The sequence below is a fragment of the Camelus dromedarius genome, chromosome 34 (genome assembly GCF_036321535.1).
Source record: "Camelus dromedarius isolate mCamDro1 chromosome 34, mCamDro1.pat, whole genome shotgun sequence".
NCBI lineage: Eukaryota > Metazoa > Chordata > Mammalia > Artiodactyla > Camelidae > Camelus > Camelus dromedarius.
In genome coordinates, this window is record NC_087469.1 from 13,214,278 (window position 1) to 13,235,144 (window position 20,867).

The 20,867-nt window shown below is 47.7% G+C and overlaps 1 protein-coding gene across 4 annotated transcripts; it reads right to left on the reverse strand.

The window, feature by feature from the left end:
• Positions 1 to 1,864: 1,864 nt before the first annotated feature.
• Positions 1,865 to 20,561, reverse strand: ZNF202 (zinc finger protein 202). 4 transcript variants are annotated; one of them, XM_031443461.2, is made up of 8 exons: positions 20,449 to 20,543; positions 19,574 to 19,692; positions 7,592 to 8,087; positions 6,724 to 6,934; positions 6,283 to 6,371; positions 5,202 to 5,331; positions 4,549 to 4,668; positions 1,865 to 3,999 (listed from the first exon to the last, which is right to left on the reverse strand). In XM_031443461.2, exons 3-8 carry the CDS (start codon positions 7,994 to 7,996, stop codon positions 3,005 to 3,007), a joined length of 1,950 nt encoding a protein of 649 aa, XP_031299321.2. In that variant the 5' UTR covers positions 7,997 to 8,087; positions 19,574 to 19,692; positions 20,449 to 20,543; the 3' UTR covers positions 1,865 to 3,004. The 4 variants fall into 4 exon arrangements, with proteins under 4 accessions (XP_031299321.2, XP_031299322.2, XP_031299320.2 ...); XM_031443462.2 differs by having other exon boundaries at positions 19,492 to 19,692; XM_031443460.2 differs by lacking the exon at positions 19,574 to 19,692 and having other exon boundaries at positions 20,449 to 20,561.
• Between the last annotated feature and the right edge of the window lie 306 nt (positions 20,562 to 20,867).

Genomic DNA, 20,867 nt, shown 5'->3' on the forward strand with positions numbered 1-20,867 from the left:
CTTAAGCTGTAATTTAGTTCATTTTTTAGCTTTTCCTCTTTGTAAACCTCTAAGTACCATTTTCACTGCATCCTACAAGTATCAAAATGCAATATTTACAATTTTAGTTCTGAGTATTAGTAAATTTCCATGTGACCTCTTCTTGGAAGCAAGAGTTATTTATATATGTTATGGGATCTCAAATAAAAAATACTGTGGTCCGGGGACTTCATCTATATAATACTCTTTGCATTTGTTAACTTTATTACACTATACACTAGCGATTATTTTAAATGTTTTACCTCTTTTTGAGAATATCTGTTCTATACCTGTAAAGTATGGATCTTCACTGCCCGTAAGTTATTAAATTACGTTGTGTAAATTTGTAGCCCGAATTTACTGGATTCTACTCTAGTTTGAGGCCTACGTTCCAGATAATAAAGATTTATTTCACCTTTATCTTTTTCCACTTATTTCTCTTGGGACTCTGCGGTGAAGAGGCTGAATATTCCTTGGCTACTCCAATACTAACGGCCAGATACTCTTTTATCATTTTAGTTTCATAACTTTGTTAGCAAATCACTTCATTTTCAACAACCTAACTTCTCTAAGCTGTTGATTAATTTAGACTGTCTTATATCTCCCTCTAAATATTATCTTTAAAATCTCGCCTTCTTCCTCCTCGCTTTTATTTTGTCAGGTATTCAAGAACCCCGGGATTCAGCCGCTCACAGGGCCCCACGAGGACCCACCGTGTGGTGAGAGCACCCCGGGCTCCAGCACCCACACGTTCAGCCGTGTGGCTTCCTGCGCGGCTTCCTGCTCACTCCGGGCTCCGGCACTGGCCCTGCTGCCGCCAACTGTGGTTCTGCTCGTGTTCGGACACAGGAGACAGCACGTCCCTCCAGGAACCTCAGAAAACACGGTAATTTACAAGACACCGGAGATCTGGTGTCAGCGTGTAAAATTTTGCACAGGGTTCAGCACTAAAAGGACTATTTGATTTTCCAACACCCTGGACCGTCTCTCAAAGTTTCCTTTATGTATAATTCTCTTGATAGATTTTTACCTAGTGCAATAATACAGATAAATCAGTGAATTAAGTCAATTTGTTCTGTTAGCTCCAGAAGTTTATCAACTTCCATAAATGGTATGATCTAGGAGAAATTACCTTTTGACACTGAGGCATTTCACCCAGGACAAACCTAAGCTCTACGGCTCAGAAAATCCTGCATATTAAGACAGTCTCTTCTGCAAACTCCAGACTCAGACCTTACCTCAGTTCCACCTGTGGCTCTGCTAAGCATGCAAGCCGCCTCTACCCTCAAGGAAACCTACGCTGTCCTCCAAGATGCCTCTGTGTGAATCACCTTCAGAAACACCAGGAGACTGAATGGGTAAAGTGGAAAGCCCCAGAAACCAGCCAACTTGGCTTCTGGTGTTACTTCTTTTTATTTCATGTGTGCATACTCCCAGAAGGACAAGTTGGCTGGAGTTAAAACCAACCAGTTGACTAGAATGTCATTACTGACCAGAATGAGAATTCCCTTGTTGAGCTGTTAAGCCTGAGGTCTTGCTAGCCCACCTTTGCTCCTGTGGTGAACACTGGCACGTAACGGGTGGAGACACAGAGCAGAAGAAACTAGGCACAGAAAACGGTCTCCCTTCTCGTGCTTTAATCCCATACCCTGTGCTCCATCTATGGAGGTCGGCCCCCCCAGGCCTTGCCACGCCCACAATCAGAGCAGGTGAGGTTTGTAATTTTTCAGCCTCGTCTCCATGGGACCTTTACCAGGCAACAGAGATCCTTGGGCTGTGAGACACTACTCCTTAGTTCTTAGTTACATGAAAATGGAATCACATAAGAAAAAGCAGACAACACAAATACTTGAAAGCCATTTACTCCTGGTAAATTCTTCAGGGTCCCAGGCTTCCCTGCTGTCAGAGTGAGGCGGGGGTGATGGGGGAAGGTGTCAGGAGAGCGGTCTTGACGGCTCTGGCCAGGAGCAACAGCTTTTTCTCGATTTTTCCATAATTTGAGCTCAGGTCTTCTCCAGTTTTCTTCATGTAAATGAAGGGACCCATCAACCATGAACCTATAGTTATTATAGTGCCTCTGTAAGTGGACACTGTTTCAGAATCCTCTCAGGAACCCACGTGAAGAGGGTGGGGTGGGGTGGGGGCTGGTGCAGAGGCGGGAATGTAAGTGATTTCATTATGATTCTGATTCAGTGAACCCCTCAGCCCCCCAATGTGACCTCCCACTTGGAGCAGAAGCAGTGCCAGGACAAAACCCAGAGCCTGGAGCAGGCGGAGGGCTGGGGATGAGCACTCAAACAGGAAAAAACCCACAAGGAAGGAGGCTGCTGACTGGGTCCTCCTTCCCAGCCGTGTCTGGCACCGGGTGTCCCCGTGACAGTGGGGAAGGGAGCGGCCTGACAAGGTCCATGTGAAGCAGCCTTGAGGACGCCGCCCCTCGAACACGCCTCGCATCTCCCGGAGTCACAGGGAAGCATGCGGTGAGGAAGCGGGTCGGCAAGAGGCCCGCACAGCTGGCCTGGGAGTGTGCGGGGGCCATCGGGGTGCAGACCTCCTGCCCCGAGTGCAGGGCCGTGTGCTTTAAGATCTGTCCCTGACCCAACCTGAGGGCTTGTCCTGGGCCGCTCTAGATGTGAGGCTGTAGGGAGTCTTCAGGATGCGGAACAGCCCATGTTGGGGGAAAACATCATAACCACAACGTCTTCAGCCTTCTAGGCCTCCTACCTCACACCCCTGAGGCAGAGGCAGGAACACTCCTGTCGAGGAGAGAGGCCTTAACTCGAGCGAGCTTTGGGGAGACTCTCCTCCAGGTGTGGAAGGAGTCCTGCCCGGAGCGGGGGGTGGCCGAGCTGTGGGAAGAGGATACGCAGACCTGGGCAGGGCAGGGAGACCCCCACAGAAAAGGTCTTCCGAGGCCGACAAGAGGGCTCCTCTCGCCCCATCCCTGGGAAGGGCTGAAGGCAGGCGTCCGCAGGAGGGGGGCCGGCTAGGAGGCCTTTCCTGAGTGGGTCCTCTGATGCCTGATTAAGTGGTAGCCCCTGCTGAAGCTCTTCCCACAGGTGGGGCACGTGAAGGGCTTCTCGCCCGTGTGTGTTCTCTGATGCCTGACGAGGTGGTCCCTCCGGCTGAAGCTCTTCCCACACTCGGTGCAGCGGCACGGCCTGACCGAGGCGTGGCCCCGCAGGTGCTTGGCCAGCGCGGCGCTGTGGCTGAAGCAGCGGCCGCACTCACTGCACAGGTAGAACTCCTGGGCCGCGTGCGTCTTGCGGTGAGCCAGGTACCGCCTGTGCGCGCTGAAGTCCTCGCCACACTCGCCACACAAGTAGGGCTTGCCTCCAAGGTGGATTCTTTGGTGTGTTGTGAGCACGGATTTCTGGCTGAAGCTTTTGCCACAAATCGTGCAGAAGAAGGGTTTTTCTCCCGTATGTGTCCTCTGGTGCCTGACAAGGTCTGAAGTCCAGCGGAAGTGTTTCCCGCAATCGTCACATCTGTAGGGTTTCTCAACAGGGGGGGTTCTCTCCGCCTGGACCAGAGGGGAGGTCTCATCTAAATTCTTCCGGTTTAGGGGATATTTATAAGGAGCGCCCCCTTTGTGAACCTTTTGGTGCCTGGCGAGATGTGAGCTCCGTGTGTAACTTTTCCCACATTCCATACACTTATAGGGTTTCTCTCCTGTGTGAGTCCTCAGGTGTCTAACAAGGTGGGAGTTACAAGTGAAACTTTTCCCACATACAGGGCAGTCATGCTGTCTCCCCAACAGGGGGTGGACAGGCATGGTTTCCTGAAGGCTCGCTGAACTATTAGCTTGAGAAATATTTGTGTCAAGTCTTCTTTCGTTGAGTCTGTCTGGATCATCTTCAAAGACTATTTCGCAGTCTGCAGCCTGGTGAACGTCTGCATCTCCCACGGTGGGCTGGTGGGGGTCCTCCAAACTCGGGTCCTCCTGCTCAGGATCCTCCTCTTCATCCTCACTCCTGTCTCCTGGAGAAAGGGGGAAAGGAGGACGGGGGACGTTGCAGAGGCAACGACACCCTCCACACAATGTGGAGATTTTTAAGCAGAGTTTTGGGAAGGCAGGACCATCTAGAGAGATTTCATAACTGGAGAGGTTGGGAAAGAAATAACCAGGCAACTGAACCCCTGTCATGTGTCAGGCACTTTCTTACATGTTACCTCAGGCTGTCAACAGCCTTCGCATGGACAGATATTATCATCTTCCTTTCACAAATGTGGAGGTTGAGGATTGAGAGTTTAAGTGAACTGTTTAGAAAATGGTGTAGCTGCCATTCCAAAAGTTCCTTTTTCTTCTCCTGTCCCCGTTTTGTATTACATACCCCTCAAACCAAAGACAGGAGTGAAGAGGGGGAAAAGGATGGAAGAATTAGGTTGCGGGGGAAGACAGTATAGTCATGGCCGACAGGTTAGAAGAACCAGCGAGAAGGGGGGAGAACCCAGAGGGAGAGAGAACACCTGCCAGAGGAGCTGCCAGCTCGGGGTGGGGTGTGGGGGGCGCGCCCTGTCATCCCTCACCTGTGTAGGTGAAGCTCAGGATTTCTGGCTCTTGAGGCTCTGGAGGCTCTGCGATGTCTGGGATCAAAGGCTCCTCCTCTCCAGCGGGGGAGATCTCATCCAGTCTGGGGATTGGAAATGCTGTTCAAGAAAGGGAAAACAGGACATCACGGCTGGTTCAATGGTCCCCTGTGTCATGGGCAGACCTCTTCTGTCTGGTGGATTGCAGGACACGTACACAGCCAGGCAGTCAGTCCAGCCTTCAGTCTCTTTAGCCGGAGCACCTCTGATGAGTACGGCGCATCTCTTGCCTTTCACTGGCATCTCAATAATTACACAACTGAAAACGTTACCATCTTTTCTCATATTCAAGTAAGTAGATTATCTCCAATTTTTATTGCTTCTTTCAAAACTGACACGCTTACCTACTCAAACTAAAACTCATACTAAAATGACAATATTATAGCTGTGTTTTCTTGTTGGAGGTTTCTTTCTAGGCATTTTCTCTTCCCTTTAACTTTGAAGGAGATCATCTTCCCTGGCTATGTCACTGGTGGGGTCAGCACAAGGAAACTATAATACATACACTCTAAGGTCTAAGGCACCCTTAATTTCCAACAATAAAAGAAGATCTCTGTGCTCAGGACATTCTAGAAACACTTGAAATTCCTTACACAGGGAGACCACAATTCCACAGTCTTCTTCCAAGACATATTCCCCATAAAACTCTTTCTGGGCTGGATCCAGGTCACTCCACTGGTCCTGGGAGATGCACACGGCCACGTCCTTGAAAGTTACCAATCCCTGAAACAAAGCAGGGATTCCATTAAAAAGGGGTGCTTTGTGGAGCCTCACGTCTTGCTCCTGGGATGAGGCCCCTGGTACGGGCAGAACCCATCCAGGAGATAAACTCAAAGGAGACGCGTGGTTCCCTTTCAGGAAACCTGCGTTTCGCCATCGGTCGCCAAGTCCCAAGTTTCTGCCTCTGCGCTGGCCCGCCTCCTGCTCCTTCCAGTCCCACTGCTTTCCCTCAGCTCCGCCCTATGTTCTCCTTCTTCCTGAGGACACTGTTTAAAATACAAGAAAGGTCTCAGGGAGTCATCATTCACCTCCCTATGTGATGCCTCAATGCCACCTACATTCCTGCAAAAACTCATCTTTTCGAAGAAGCTTTCCCTAACTGACCTGACCTAATCGAACATCACTTATACAGTGTGCACAGCACAGACGTCTTCTTCAGCTAGACTCTGCTCTGAAAACCAGGATAAACTCTGTGCCTTTTTTCTCCAGCCACAAAGCTTAGTTCTGGGGTTCTTCCCCACAATGAATGCTTTGTAACTGTCATGGTCTGACTGAAGGCGGTCCCTGGAAGAGGACAGCACCCGAATTCAGAAATCGTTTCTGCAGCACAGTAAGTCATCCTCACAAACGACTTTCATGTTTATACCTTAGAACCAAAAACAAACCCTCATTCGACAACTTCAGAGTTGTGCTGGGGTGTTACAAAAGAATCCTGTTTTGTTAGTCCCTCTGGCTGGAGGGAAGTCAAGGGGCTTTGGAGCCCGTGCATCTAACTGAGGTGTTGGAACTGATCTCACAGATGCAGCTCCTCCCCTTCCAGATACACGCAGAGCGGAGAACTCAAACTGGCAATGGGAGAGTGGAAACGCGTGCCCCGTCTGACCTGGTCAGTATGTGGCTAATGCCCCACGGTTCCTCAAGTTCTCCACCGTACAGACGGAACCTGGGGCGCACCTGAGATAGAGCTGTAAGGAGGGCAACCATCTCTGGGCTTCCGGGGCTCCTCTCTTCAGGAACGGCTGGGTCCTGTGGCACCGGAGCCTCTAAGAAGAAAAGAAGACGGGGATCAGCACCGTGCAGGGCATTCCTGTACCAGCAAAGAGGTGAGCATCCCTACCGCCCCTCGCTTCTGGTGGGAAGATGCGAGTGAGGAAACTGGCCTGAGGGCAGCTGGGGTTGTCCCAGCGCCACCACCATAATACTTTTGGAACCAGGAGAATAACAGCACTGCTGGCCACGGTGGCCCTGCTTACAGGGGCCTCCAGCTAGCACCGTCTCCTCTCAGCGCCCTGCATTGTGACTTCCTCCCCTTACAATCTACCAGCCTCCTCAGGACAGGGGAAACGTCCCCTCCCCTGGCTCTGCCGCGCTCCCCACTTCTGCGGGGGCTCCCACCGCGCTCCTGCAGGGGCTGGAACTCCGGCTCGGGGCACTGGCTCCGCTCTTCGGGCGCCCCCGGCTCTGGGCTCCGCGTGGTCTCCCGGTGGGGCTCCTCAGGGGTCGAGGGCTGTGCAGGATCCTGGAGCCCACTAGCTGACTCGGGCGCCGCTCCCGGGGGCACCGTCTCCTCTGATAGGACTTCCTGGCCGTGAACATGGACAGTCACCTGGGAACAATTCCAACTTCCAGTCACCATGGAGTCAGGAGGAGAGTCTGGGTTGTCACCAGGGCTTACGTGAGAAGCTGTCCAAAGAAAAACTCCCAGAGGGACCCAGCCGAGGAGGGAAGCTCCAGCCCCGGGGGCACGCAGGGAGGAGCTGAGGTCGCTGTAGCCAGGACAAGGCAGGGGACATTCGGAAACCGCAGGGCTTTCTAGTCCTCCCCCCCACCCCCACCCCAACCCTGCGCCCCCAGGCTCCGAGGCCCTGCCCTCCCGTCTTCGCCCACCCCGCCTGCAGCTCTCCCTGCTGTCTGCTCCCCTCCATGTTGTCCTGGAAGGGGACCTGTGACTGCGGGTCTGAGAGCCTCTGAGGAAGTCACAGAATTCTCCTCCCCAGGAAATGGAGGCTCAACACTCAGAAAAGCAAAAGCTAAGTTGTATCACCTAAGACAGTCCCTGGGCAGGTGTTTCAAAAACCCCAAAGTCATACTCAAACACACACACTCACACACACTCCTGTCCTCCGGAGCTTGTGGACGTAGGTGCAACCCCAGGGCAGAGGCCTTAGTTAAAGGGTAATTTCTGGAAGCCCTGCCCCCAAATCCTTCCTTCCAGCAAATAGTCCCCCTCCACATCACACAGATCAGGACTCCCCCTCCTCACCCACCGCCTTGGTCTCCTGGGTTGTTTCTGCAAACCCTCCACCAGCGTCACGGCCTCCTCGCCACTCTCTGGCCGCTGGCCCCGCACCCAGCTCTGCAGTTCCCCGGGCAGGACGGTCAGGAACTGCTCCAGCACGAGCAGCTCTAGGATCTGCTCCTTTGTCCTCCTCTCTGGCCTCAGCCACTGATGACACAGTTCTCGAAGCCGGATGAGAGCTTCTCGAGGGCTCGCTGCTTCCTGGTACCGAAAGCATCGGAAGTTCTGGTGTGACGTCTCGAGCACAGGGTCATCCCTCTCTAAGATGGACTCTGGCCGACAGGTGGGATCATCTTCCAATTTCACCATGAGAATTCCCTCTTCTTCCCACAGGTCTTGGTCCTCTGGTTCCAAGGCTGTAGCCATCATCTGGCTCTGGGGTGGTCTCACACCATCTAGAGCTCACATGGGCATTTCCCCCCCGTCTCAGCCTGGGCCCCTCGAGTTTCTTCCGTGGAACCTGGGGTAGAGGAGCAAAGGGACAATTGTGTAAGCATGAAATGGCACGTGGGAGTAACAGTTTTGAGCTCAGTCGTAATCCTGTACACACAACACTTTCTCCAATTTAAGTCCCCTGATCTCCATAACCGTATGTTGTAAATAGATCTAGCTGGAATAGGGTGATCTACGCCTGAAGGTATGTTCTCCCATCCTTTTCCTAGGCCAGGTTCACACCCCATAGAAAAATAGAAAAACTCTGCCTTTCTACTTCATGAAACCCTGTCAACCTAAAGGAAAACAGCTAGGAGAAAAGACACTCATAATCCCTGCTAAAAATGTGGTACTGGCCACAATCTATTAACACACAGTGTGTCTGAAATAGACACTGAAGGCTTTATGGAAATTGATTGTGAACTGAACCCCACTCAGTACCAATTTCCTCTGTAAAATGGGGAGTTTCAGAGATTTGGGGGGAGGGCTGTATAAGATAATGGTGAGGAAAGCCACTTACACTGTGGCTGGCACACAGGCACCACCAAAAGCAACCTTCCTCTTAAGACACCTTTAATTGGAAGACCCTCAAACTCGAGTGCTCAAAACTAAATTCATGATTCTTACTCCCAAATCTACCCCTTTCTGGAATCCTCTCTTGGCTGAGATCGTCACTTGTTAAGTCAACACTCAACTTCATGATCTTTGGATTCAATTTTGATTCTTCCCTGTTGCTTACAGCTCATTAAATCAATTCTACCTCTTAAGCCTCTGTTTCCCCCTGCTTGAGCCTGGGCCCTCGTCTCTTGCTTGGACTACTGCCATAGCTTCCTAACTCAGATCCCCGCTGTACCCAGCTATGAGCAAAGGGCAACAGAACTATACTGGTGGAGTTTCTGCAAAACACAGTATCACACATCATTCTTCTGGACATTCTGATTCAAGTCAATCCAGGCAACTGTATCTTTAGAAATGCTACATGTGGGTCTGATGTGCATCCTGGTTGAGAAACACCTAGGATGTGTCAGGTTAAGAGAGAGTTCTGGAGTCCAAATGCTAGGGTTTGTGTGGGTCCATGGTCAAGGTCTTATTCTCGTTACACCTGTTTTCCCATTTACAAAATGAATGTAAGAATGGAATCCGTCTAATAGGGTTACTATGAGGAATATATGTATTACTATGTGTACAGTGCTTAGAGAGTGATGTTACCCCAATGTTAACTATTCTTTCTAAATTATAGCTCCAAATGCACAACACATTTACAAATAATCACTTCTCCCTATTAGTAAGATCAGTTCCAAAACCCTTGGCGTGGCACGGGAAGCTCTTCACAGCCGGCCCTCAATTTATTTTTCAAGCCTCCTATCCTCCCCTTTTCTCAGTATCACCCGCTAGAATGAATGCATTGCTGATCTCCCTATAGTAGGGGTCTTCCCAGGCCTCCAAGCCTGTAAAAGGCTATTCCTTCTGTGTGGAATTCTCCCACCCCCAAAGCTGCACCTGTGTGTTCCTATTTCTTCTAAACAGATCCCCTCTTCTTATTCCCAGTTCATGTCTTCACCGGTTCTCCTCTGGATCACTGCAACCGCCTCTACACGTGAGCTACCTGCCTCCAGGTTTGCTACCTGTAAGTTACCATTCATTGTATCACAAGAGTGCTCTTGGTAAATCCGGTCACATCTCCCTGTTTGAGATCCTCGATACTCCTCCCCGTCCTGTAAGTGAACTACAGACTCCCGAGTATTACGTATTGGGTTGACCTGCATCTTTTGCTCCCTTTGCATTCCTCTCCAGTCTTTTCACACAGACATCGACATCCTGCTTGTGAAACACACAAGCCCTATGCTCTCTGGCTTCTGAACGAGCCGTTCCCTCTGCCTCTTTACCCTTCATTAGATTATACTTTATTTTTCAAGACATACATAGCTAAGGCCTCATGTCTTCTCAGATGTCTTCTTTGACCCCATTCCCTCTGCAACCTCTTACCACAAAACCTGCTGTATCACACAGCCATGGTTTATCTTTCCAGAGAAACTCCTGGAAGCTGAGGACTGTGATTTTCAACAATCTCTAATAACAAAGCACACAAAAAACACATTTAAATGAGTAAAACTCCACTTTGAAGTTTTCTTCCTACCTCAACAGGAAGAATCAAACTTTTCTCCATGTTTCTACTTTTTTTTTTTTTAAACTCACCAAATCCTGTTAATTCTACCTCCTAAATCTTTCAAATTCATCTGCCTCATCTCCACTGCCATTCCCCCTACTTGAGCCATCATGCCCCACTGAAAGGTACTGATAGAACCTCTGAAAAATGACACTGTCCTCAGCCCCTACCACCACACTGGCCCTGACACGTTGAATGAACTGCTTGGTTCAAGTTTCACCGGTGGTCTTCCTGGTGCTGCCCCCCACCCTCCCCACAGACCACTCTCCACACGCAATCTGAGGGATACTTCAGTTTCTGGTCGCTCTGTGCTTCACTACAACTGCCTGGGGTCCACCTGCAAGGTTATCTAGTCCACTCTTAACGGCTGGAACATGCTGTCTAACGTGCTGCTGCCCACCAAATGAGCTTAATTTCAACGACCAAACTCTTCATTTTTATTACCTAGATCTCAAATCGCTTTTCATTCATGCTTATTTCCCATTACTCTCAAACGTTTACTATATAATTGCATGACCCCTTTTAGATCATACTTGCTGTCTTCATGCGCTAATTTCTATGCTCACTGAATCTGCTCCACCTCGTGGTGGTTTGTTTTCTCAAGTGCTTTGTAATTAGTCACATTTTATACCCATTTTCTTTGGGAGTCCTGAGAGCCCTAGGTAATAAAACCGAGCCCTTTGAACGGAATTTCTTTTGCTTTTACCTAAGTACTAATGGTTTCAATGACCTTGGATCAGTTTTTATGTTAATTTCTCAGAGTATTCCTGAATTATGCTGGTAGTGTATTATTTGGGCCTAAGTCCCTAAGTGATTTTTGTCCTACTCAGGGGCATGGAGGTCTACACTTCTTGGTGTTTTTGCTTGATCAGCAGACAGATTTTCACGGAAGAAGTAGCTCTTCAAGGCACCAGGCTGGCAGATGGTTCAAGTCCATGTCCCTCCCCCACTCCTACCAGTTCCCCAATTCATTTCTCCTTGTTGCAGAATGGTATTGTACCTCAACCTCCAGAAGCCTTTATTTTGGTTTGAAATCTCCTTGGGCCGTGGTGGAGTCAGAAAGTGCTTACTCTTCTGGCTTTTATTTCTGGAACCTATACATGTACCTTTAGTTTGGGGGCAGGGAAGCAGGTGAGTGGAAGCATTTAAAAATTGGCAGGAGCCACGTCCGTGTTAATTCCACCTGCAATACTGCAGTGAGCGCTGAGTGGGGAGCTTTCTAACACACAGAATCAGCCAATGGCTTCACACTGTCCACAGGATAAAATGCAAACTCCTTACGATTTGATTCCCAAGGGCCTTTAAGACCTGGCCCCTGCCTGCCTGTCTTCTCCCATCACTGCCACTCCCACTGAAGTCACTGCTCGAATCTCCTGCTTCGTCTGTTTTCCATGCCCTCACTGGGCGTTCACGATGCTGCTGACTCGGCCTGAAATACTCTATTCTACCCCCTTCACTTGGTTAGCTCTACCCATGCCAGGGATGCCTTCCCTGGTGCTCCCAGATGGTTTCCACAGGAACTTGTACCTCCCCCTGCATCACAGCACACATGTATAGCTCCTCTTTGCGTAAGAATCATTCTTCGTGCTGTTTAATTCACCAGACTATAAAGCTCTGAGGGCAGGGCCATACAGCACCCAGCTCAACACCCGTCACACAATGGGTACCCAGGCACAGACCACAGTAAGTCTTTTTAAGTCTTTCTCCAGAAGGACAGATCCGATGTCTTATTAATTCTTACTTATTCATTCGTCCAACAAACTGTGTGCTCGACAAATGAATAAATAAGGAAAAAACAATTACTGTTTGGATTGTGATTAAAACAGAATACTCTTAGTGGTTCCTGAAGGGACGAAACCACAACTCAACACGAGGAATCTTCAGGCTGCCCTGGGATAATCCACCTCTAACTCATACAAAGCTATGCATTGAAAAAAAAATCATTTTCCTCTAAAGATTTGAATCAATTTTAATAAGCACAAAACCAGACATCAAGTAATTTAATGCAACTGCAATAATGATTGTTTATCCAGACAAAGATTCCCAGCCCCCCCCATCAGCAGGGCAGGGAAATAAGATGGAATACACAGGGTCTTTGGGCTCAATGAAGGATCTCTATTATCTTGAAAGTCTAAGAACCTGCCCAGCGAAGCAGGATAGGAACTCTCACTGTTTTCACGCAGCACAGTCCACGAGATTCCCTGCTAGAGTCTAGAAAGCAAGTGCTGACAGAGGGTTCCTGCTCTCACAGGGCTTTGCTCACTGAAGGAAAAAGAACAACATCACAGAAAGCCTGCCAATGTAAAATGCCTTTCAGAACTCCTGGATTGAGATTTCCTTTGCTTGCTTTGCATTGACTTTGGCAGCCTAGGAAGATGAGATGGAGACGGCAACAGCAGAACGAAGGGAGGGAGAGTGGTCCTTGGTGGAGCAAAAGATGGGAGGGAAGAGGAGTCGGGCAGTGCTGTGGAAAGCGCACCAGATCAGGTATCCAAAGATGTACGCTCCAGCCCAGGCCCCACGTGCCTGGAGCTGCTCTGAGGTTCTCCTGAGCTAATGCACCCAAGAGCCCTTGTAGAAGGTAAAGCCTTCTGCAGACAGCCACTCTCCTAACTCACAGGATTCGCTGAGAGCTTGTGAGTGTGCTGTGCAAATGTCGGGCATCAGTATTAGAGACACAAAACGGCCAACTGTGTTTCATTTCGCAATTTATGGGATGGGCTGTACTGCAAGTCTGCCTGGCAGTCTCTTGCCTGTGCTGTCCTAACGCCTTCCCTCGACGTCTGTCCCGGAAAGGGTCTGCAGGGACAGGTAAAAACCTGACAGCAGGACACCCCAGTCAGACTGTGAGGCCCGGCCAGGAAGAGCTTGGCTCCAGAAGGCTTTAAAAAAACGTCTGCAGACACGCTTTTCACAAGCCTAGGCCTGGGCAGGCCCCACAATCTGGGCTCTTGAGTGTGTTTCTAGGACATCTAGGGGAGGAATAGGGAGACGTGGAAAAGGCAGTAACTTTCTCCAGTCTCTGATCCAGCTGTCTCTGCCCCTTGTCTGAGTAGCTCACAAGCCAGTGAAGGTCCTAACCCAATTCTATTGACAAAAACAGAAAACTGCAGGCAGTGACAAAAATCTGGGTCTCTACCTTAAAATGTTACTACTTGGGGTGATCCTTCTGGACTCTAAAAGACAAGGTCTGTATTCCTACAGTCTCTACCTAAAAGAGAGATGTGCTCTAGTTACTGGCAAATAATTAATCTTCAGAATAAAACAGTAATCAGAGAGGTTTGAGTGATTACATTTAGCAGATACCTACATCCCCGCCAGCCTCCCTTCTTCTCTTTGACTCTAAAGAAGACCTGTATCCTGGAGATTTGGGTATGACTGCTCACTGGGGCTAACCAGACCCTGCGTGAACTCATTTTACTGTTCTAGGAAAGAAATCGGCTCATAAACATTGTTAACTGCTCTTTTCCACTTCTGTACTGTTCTTTAAAACTGAAGCCTATCCACTATGATCCCCCTCCTGAAAGATTCTTTTATTTTATTGTTAATTATCCTTACACAAATGTTTCCTCATGCTTTCACGTAATGGTGAGGGGCTCTGCAGCTTGGATTGAATCCTTCTCCTCACTTATTAGCCTGAGTCCCATCTTCAAAATGGGGCTAATACCATCTACCTCACATGGTTGTCCTAAGGAGTAAGTGAAGTAACACACAGAATCACTCAGCATACAGCCTGCTATACGGTAGATGCTCAATATATTTTGTTCTCTTTCCTTCAAATTGCTTTAAATCCTTTTGGGAAAAAGGCAAAATTTAAATAAGCAAACAGTCCTTTATTTCATCATAATTCAAAAAAAAATTTAAATGCACAGGAAAAAAATCTTGGTCTGTTTACTGTTACATCAAAAGTAAAGTGATAAACCAAGAGTGTTTGCTTTGAAAGCACGTATAAGCTAGGATTAAACAAGATCCTTGGAACACAGATGGGACGGAACCTTAAAGACAGGTTCTCCTGCCTAAAACATTAGCAATGATGCTACTTACCAGTCACTGGCCTGTCCCCTCCCTCTGAGAAGAGATAACTTGAGGCAAACCCAGTTAGGACAGGCAAACCCAGTTAGGACAGGCACACCCCATTTTACTCCGTTTCACCTTTATTATGCTTCATAGACAATGTTTTTTGTTTTGTTTTGTTTACAAATTAAAGGTTCACAGCAAACCTGCATCAAGCAAGTACTCCCAATAGCATTTGCTCACTTCATTTCTGTGTGTCACACTTTGGTATAATTCATGCAACATTTCAAAACTTTTCTTTATTATTATGTCTACTATGGTGATCTGTGATCAGTGATCTTTGACGTTACTATTGTAATTGTTCTGGGGTGCCATAAACTGTGTCTATATAAGACGGCAGACTTAAATTAGTAAATGTTCTGTGTGTTCTGACTGCTCCACCAACTGTTCCCCATCTCTCTCCCTCTTCTTGGGCCATCCTATTTCCTGAGATACAACAATATTGAAATTTGGCAAACGAATAACTGTACAATGGGCCCTGAGTGCTGAAGTGAAAGGAAGAGTTGCATGTCTTTTCCTTTAAGTAAAAAAACTAGAAATGATTGAACTTGGTGAGGAGAGCATGTTGAAAGATGACAGGCTGAAAGCCAGGCCTTGTGTGCCAAGTTGTGAATGCAAAAAAAAAGTTCTTGAAGGAAACTGACAGTGCTACTCCAGGGAATACACAAATGACAAGGAAGTGGAGAAAGCCTCAGTGGTCTGCATGAAAGATCAAACCCGCCACAGCAATCCTTTGAGCCGAAGTCTAATCTAGAGCCAGGCCCTAACCCTCTTCAATTCTATGAAGGCTGAAAGGTGAGGAAGCTGCAGAGGAAAAGTATGAAGCTGGCAGAGGTTGGTTCAGGAGGTTTAAGGGAGCCAACTCCATAACCATAAAAGTGCACGATGAAGCAGGAGGTCCTGATGTAGCAGTACTGGATAACTGCAGCAAGTTATCCAGAGATGTAGCTAAGATAATTCATGAAGGTGGTGACACTAAACAGCAGATTAGACAAAACAGCCTTCTACTGTTAGAAGATGCCATGTAGGACTTTCATAGTTAAAGAGGAGAACTCAGTGCCTGGCTTCAAAGCTTCAAAGGACAGGCCGACTCTCGTTAGGGGCTAATGCAGCTGGTGACTTTAAGTTGAAGCCATTGCTAATTTCCCATTCCAAACATTCTAGGGCCCCTAAGAATTATGCTCAATCTACTCTGCCTGTGCCCTATAAATGGAACAACAAAGCCTGGATGACAGCACGTCTATTGACACCATGATTTACTGAGTATTTTAAGCCCACTGTTGAGACCTACTGCTCAGAAAAAAAGATTTCTTTCAAAATATTACTGCTCACTGACAAGGCACCTGGCCACCCAGGAGCCCTGATGAAGACGGACAATGAGATTCATGTTATTTTCATGTTGCTCACACAGCATCCATTCCGCTGCCCAGGGATCGAAGAGTCATTCTGACTTTCAAGTCTTATTATTTCAGAAACACATTTTGTTAGGCTACAGCTGGCATAGATAGCGACTCCTCTGATGGATCTGGGCAAAGTAAACTGAAAGCTTTCTGGAAAGGACTCACCATTCTGGATGCCATGGAGAATATTCATAATCCATGGGAAGAGGTCAAAATACCAACATTAGCAGGAATGTGAAAGAAGTTAATTTCAACTTTGAGGGGTTCAACGCTTCAGTGGAGGAAGTAACTAAAGATGTGGCAGAAACAGGAAGAGAACTAGAATTAGACATGGAGCCTGAAGATGTGACTGAATTGCCGCTATCTCATGACAAAACTTCCACGGATGAGGAGCTGCTTTCTGTGCATGAGCAAAGAATGTGTTTTCTTGAGATGGAACCCACTCCTGGTGAAGATGCTGTGAAGACAACTAAGGATTTGGAATATTCCATACAAAGCAGCAGCAGGGTTTGAGAGAACTGACTCCAATTTTGAAAGAAGATCTACTGTGGGTAAAGTGCTATCATACAGCGTTGCACATTACAGAGAGACTGCTCTTCAAAGGGAGTCAGTTGATGCCTCGAACCTGACTTATTTTAAGAAACTTGCCACAGTCACCCTAACCTTCAGCCACCACCATCCTGATCAGTCAGCAGCCATCATCATAGGGGGAAGACCCTCCACCAGCAAAAAGATTATGCTTTGCTGAAAACTCAGATGATGATTAGCATTTTTCAGCAATATTTTTAAACTAAGGTGCATACTTTTTTGTTTTAGACATAATGCTACTGCACTTTAATAGACTACAGTACAGTGTAAACGTAACTTTAATATGCACTGGAAGACCAAAAAATTCATGTGACTCACTTTACTGAGATATTCATTTTATTGCAATGGTCTGGAACTAAACTACAATATCTCTGAGAAAGACCTGTATGCCCAAGAGGTCCTTTGAAAGTATAACCCGAAAGGCTAAAGAAATGGGAATACGTTCACTGACCTTTTGCCTTCTAAAACATCACGATCAGTGTGTTTAAAAATATTTAAAATATTCTTGCCATTTAAATTTTTTCTTCCTTTGTTAGATTCAACATAGATTTAGTTACAATTCTATTCTATGATTCTTTGTTAGATTTGAGTAGCAAGAGGAGAAGTAGCTCAAAGGTTATTACAATAGAATAAGGTGTATAGAGAATAAGGTGTAGAAAAGAGGAAGACAGGAGAAATAAAAAGAGAGACCAAACTGTAGTGGGAAGTCAGTGGAGGCTAAGACATAAATATCTTCTGCTCCCGAACTGTGTAGACTTTGTGGTTACGATCAAGGTATAAAAATGCAATTGAGCCTAAATCTAAACATAAAAATGTAAAATAAAGCTATAAAAATCTTAACAACTCACTTTATTTTTAGTTTAAGAGATTCCTATGGGCATGTACCACAGTGCTGGACCGCTGACAGCCCTGCCTCCACAGGTAGACGACCTGTGTTCTATACTCCCTAGAAATGTATCATCTGGGACAAGTTGAATCAGTTCATCCTGAAAATGGGAAATGATTTTCTACCTAAAGGCAAGGAGCTGGATCATTTTTTGAACAGTCCAGCTTTCTGATGGTAATAAAAGAGGGGCTTTGAGGGGTACAAAGACATACGGCCTCTTTGTGAGTACTTGGGCCATAATGTATTAGCCTAAAGGATGTGAGAGGAATTTATCCAAGAGTTGAGAAGAGCAAGAGGCCAAATACATGTTTTGAGTCTAGAATTAAGTATCTGGCCACAAGGATAACGCTGGTTAACCTCCAACATGAAGCGAGGCTTTTTAACCTTAGGGGTTTTTACCCAGGGGTGGTTAATGGCCTGAATAAAGCAAGTCAATCTATATGCCACACTTTAAAACAGAACATCACAAACTAATCTGAAGATCAAACCTGACACCCACCCGGATGAGGGCAGCAGCTTCCTCTGGCAGCCAGAGTTAAACTAGCATCTAATTACTACAAAGAACATGGCCAATGCCAGTCACAGAGTGAGAGGAGCCATTATTTAATGAAAAATAACAGGATAATATATTTTATAAATATAGCCTGACCTAAGGTGTAAATATGGATACTTCAGAACATTTAATTCAAAAGTCATTTACTATGGTTTTAGTTTTGTAATTAATATTCTCTTTCAAGATACTCCCAGCTCTGCATCTAGATGGCTTCCTTCTGGCCTGGCCCAAGGCTCCCTTGCAGATGATGAGATGATGAAGAAGGGGACCCACATCTACTAGACCAGAAGAATCTGAAGAGTATCAGGTTTCCAATGCAGACTAAGTCATGGCCCAGAGTAGAAGGAACCCCAAGATGCCATTCTGGCTGTGGGTCATGGTTTAGAGTCTCTGTCTCTCACTGTGAGCCCTGTCCCTGAATGAGAGGATCTCCTTATACATGTTTATACTCCCAGTTCCTAACGCTTGGTAGAAAAGATGCTCAAAGAGGTGTGTTGAATTTAATTAAGCTGTCAATTTCTCTTCCCCCGATTTGAATACAGACACTGAAACTCAGAATCAGTGGGTGCCAGGGATTCTGGGTAACAGATGACTTACGGGGACAGTTACTGGAACCTGGCGTTAGAATTTATTCCAGTCCCTTGGGGGAATCAGGTGGCACAGCCATTTACTGCTTCACTAAATTACACAGGATTAGTGGACAAAAACTTCTTCAAGGAGGAAGGCAGGCAGGGGATGGAGTTCATTCATTCCACAAATATCTACTGAGCATCAGTTATGTGTTCCACACAATTCAAGGTGCTGGGCAAAGATAGATGAAAAAAGCACAGGCCTCGACCTTAGAGAATTTAGCATGTATTTAAAAAAACAGCAGGGACTTCTGCATACTAGGAATTTATAGCAAAAACTGAGAATATGGGTATAAGCTATATGATCAAAATTGAAGCTTCTTTCAAGAGAATTAAGAAAATCAAGGGGAAAACTCATCAATATTTCACCTTTAATTTGGCATAAGGTAACGTAACATTTGGGGCTTTTTAAAGTACACTTTCATAAATTTACAAATGAAAGAACTCAGATCTAAGTGATTAAATTACCCACAAGATCGTATTATTAGTTTCAAGCATGTAGTACTCACACACAGGTCTTTTGATCCCCAAACCACTTCATTATTTGTGTGAAAAAGTTTGGTCAAAAGCTGTGGTTCTCAATATGAGAAACCCAGACGAGCAGCACCAGCACCTGAGAACTTGTGAGAAATGCAGATTATCAAGCCCAGCCCTGACCTATGATCAGTAACTCTGGGTGGCCCCAGCAATCTGTGTTTAACAAGCCCTTCAGGGGCTTAAGGTGCATGGTAAGTCCGAGGACAGTACCTAAGGCAAAGGAGGTAAATCTGAGGGTCAGGTAGAGAGGATCCGACTTTTCCAGTGCTGACCAAATTTAACGGAGGAAGTGTCTAGGACTGTTATGTTTTATGCCTGTGCCAAATTAACTGGAAAAAAATGCTGTAAACCTGTAACTCATCTCATTTGTATAGTCTGTAATGCCTCATCTGTATAGTTTGCAAGAGTCCCTCACATTGTAGTAAACCTTGCTGTGCCCTTGAAATGACTGTCTACTGCAATATAGTATACAGAAAGAGCACAAAAGGGGTACAGCTGGAAGAGAGAGGGGGAAAGATTACGAATCACAGGTGTTCTGTCTGAGGAGAACTTTCCTTCCTCCCTCCAACCCTGCCCACCTCTCACAGCAGAAAGTTACCCAGGACAAATGGCCACAAATCCTAACTGCTCTGCTGTCACGCATGTCCCATCAACATGCCTCCCATGGCATGTCCCACAACCTTTCTGAAGTGGCTTTCTGGATCAAGGCCCATGGGGCAGCTTGGAAGAGAAGTTGGAAAGATGAGGGACTCCGCTAGCTTTCCTTGTGGCTTCTGAGTGAGGCTGCCCTGGGTGTCACCTGCAGAGTGTGGAAAGAGAAAAAGCAACAGTTCTAAGCTTGGCCTCTGAGGCACACAGCTTGGAAGAGGCACTGCTCCCCAAGACCAAGGCAGACAGGGTTATCAAAGCGCCTAGGAGACAAGAATATACAACGCCCAGAAAAATAGAAATCGGGCCAACACTTTTCTGAGAAAATGCAGCAAATCCATGCCATACAAACTAACAAACTTTGGTCGAACTAGATGAGAACCAGGACCCGCACACTCCTGCTGAGGGTAGTGGTGGTGTCCAGAAGTGCCAGAACTGGCTGTTAGGCGTGGGGGGAGGGAAGTTGCAAGTGGAGGCACAGTCAGTGGCTAAGAAGCTCGGGGCGGTCACAGTGGTTGCTGAAAAGCCACGGGCCAGATGATCTTCAAGGCCTAGTGTGATCACAGGTGATAAAATCACGAGTGTATCTGTTCATGTCGGAGCGGAAGCAATGGGAGGTACGGACGAACAGTGTTTCTGCAGGCCTCAGGAGGGGGCGGAGGGCGGTGGCTGGAACGAAAGAAGCCTAGAGTGCCATCCACGTCCCCGGACGTTCTGGCTTCGGCCACCGGGAGACACGGGGACCACTAGCCTCGGCCCCCTCAGTACGCTGCCGCAACCCCTTCCCCGGGACAGAACGATTTCCCCAGACTCTGGGGGGGGCGGGGTCTCCGACCCCTCCCCCTCCTCCCCGCTTAACCCGGCCCAGCCCGCTCCGGTCCGGCCCGGCCCAGCCCCCAGCACTCACGGCTCCGACAGCTCCGGCGGCTCCTCCCCTGCCCCGGCTTCTCCCCCACCCACTCCCGGCCGAAGCAGCGCCGCCGGATCCGAGCCGCGCGGGGCCTGGCGGGTCGGAACACGTGGGGCCTTTGCGCCCGGAACCGGAAGCTGCCCTCGGCCCCGCCTCCTCGGCGCGCTGGAGCCTTTCTAGGCTGCGGGAGGTTTGCTTGTCTCTCTGTGCCCAGGGCTCCTGGAGGCATCCTGCGCGCCGCTGGGGACCCACCGCGAAGACCAGAGCGCTTCCGCCCACACGCCCGCCCGTCTCTGCAGGGGGGCACCCTCGGTTTACACACTGACCCTCAGCAGAGGGGATTTTTTTGTTTTTGTTTTTCTGTTTTAGGTCTTTTTTGGTTTTGATTTTGGTGCCTATACCTTGGCTTGTTTTTC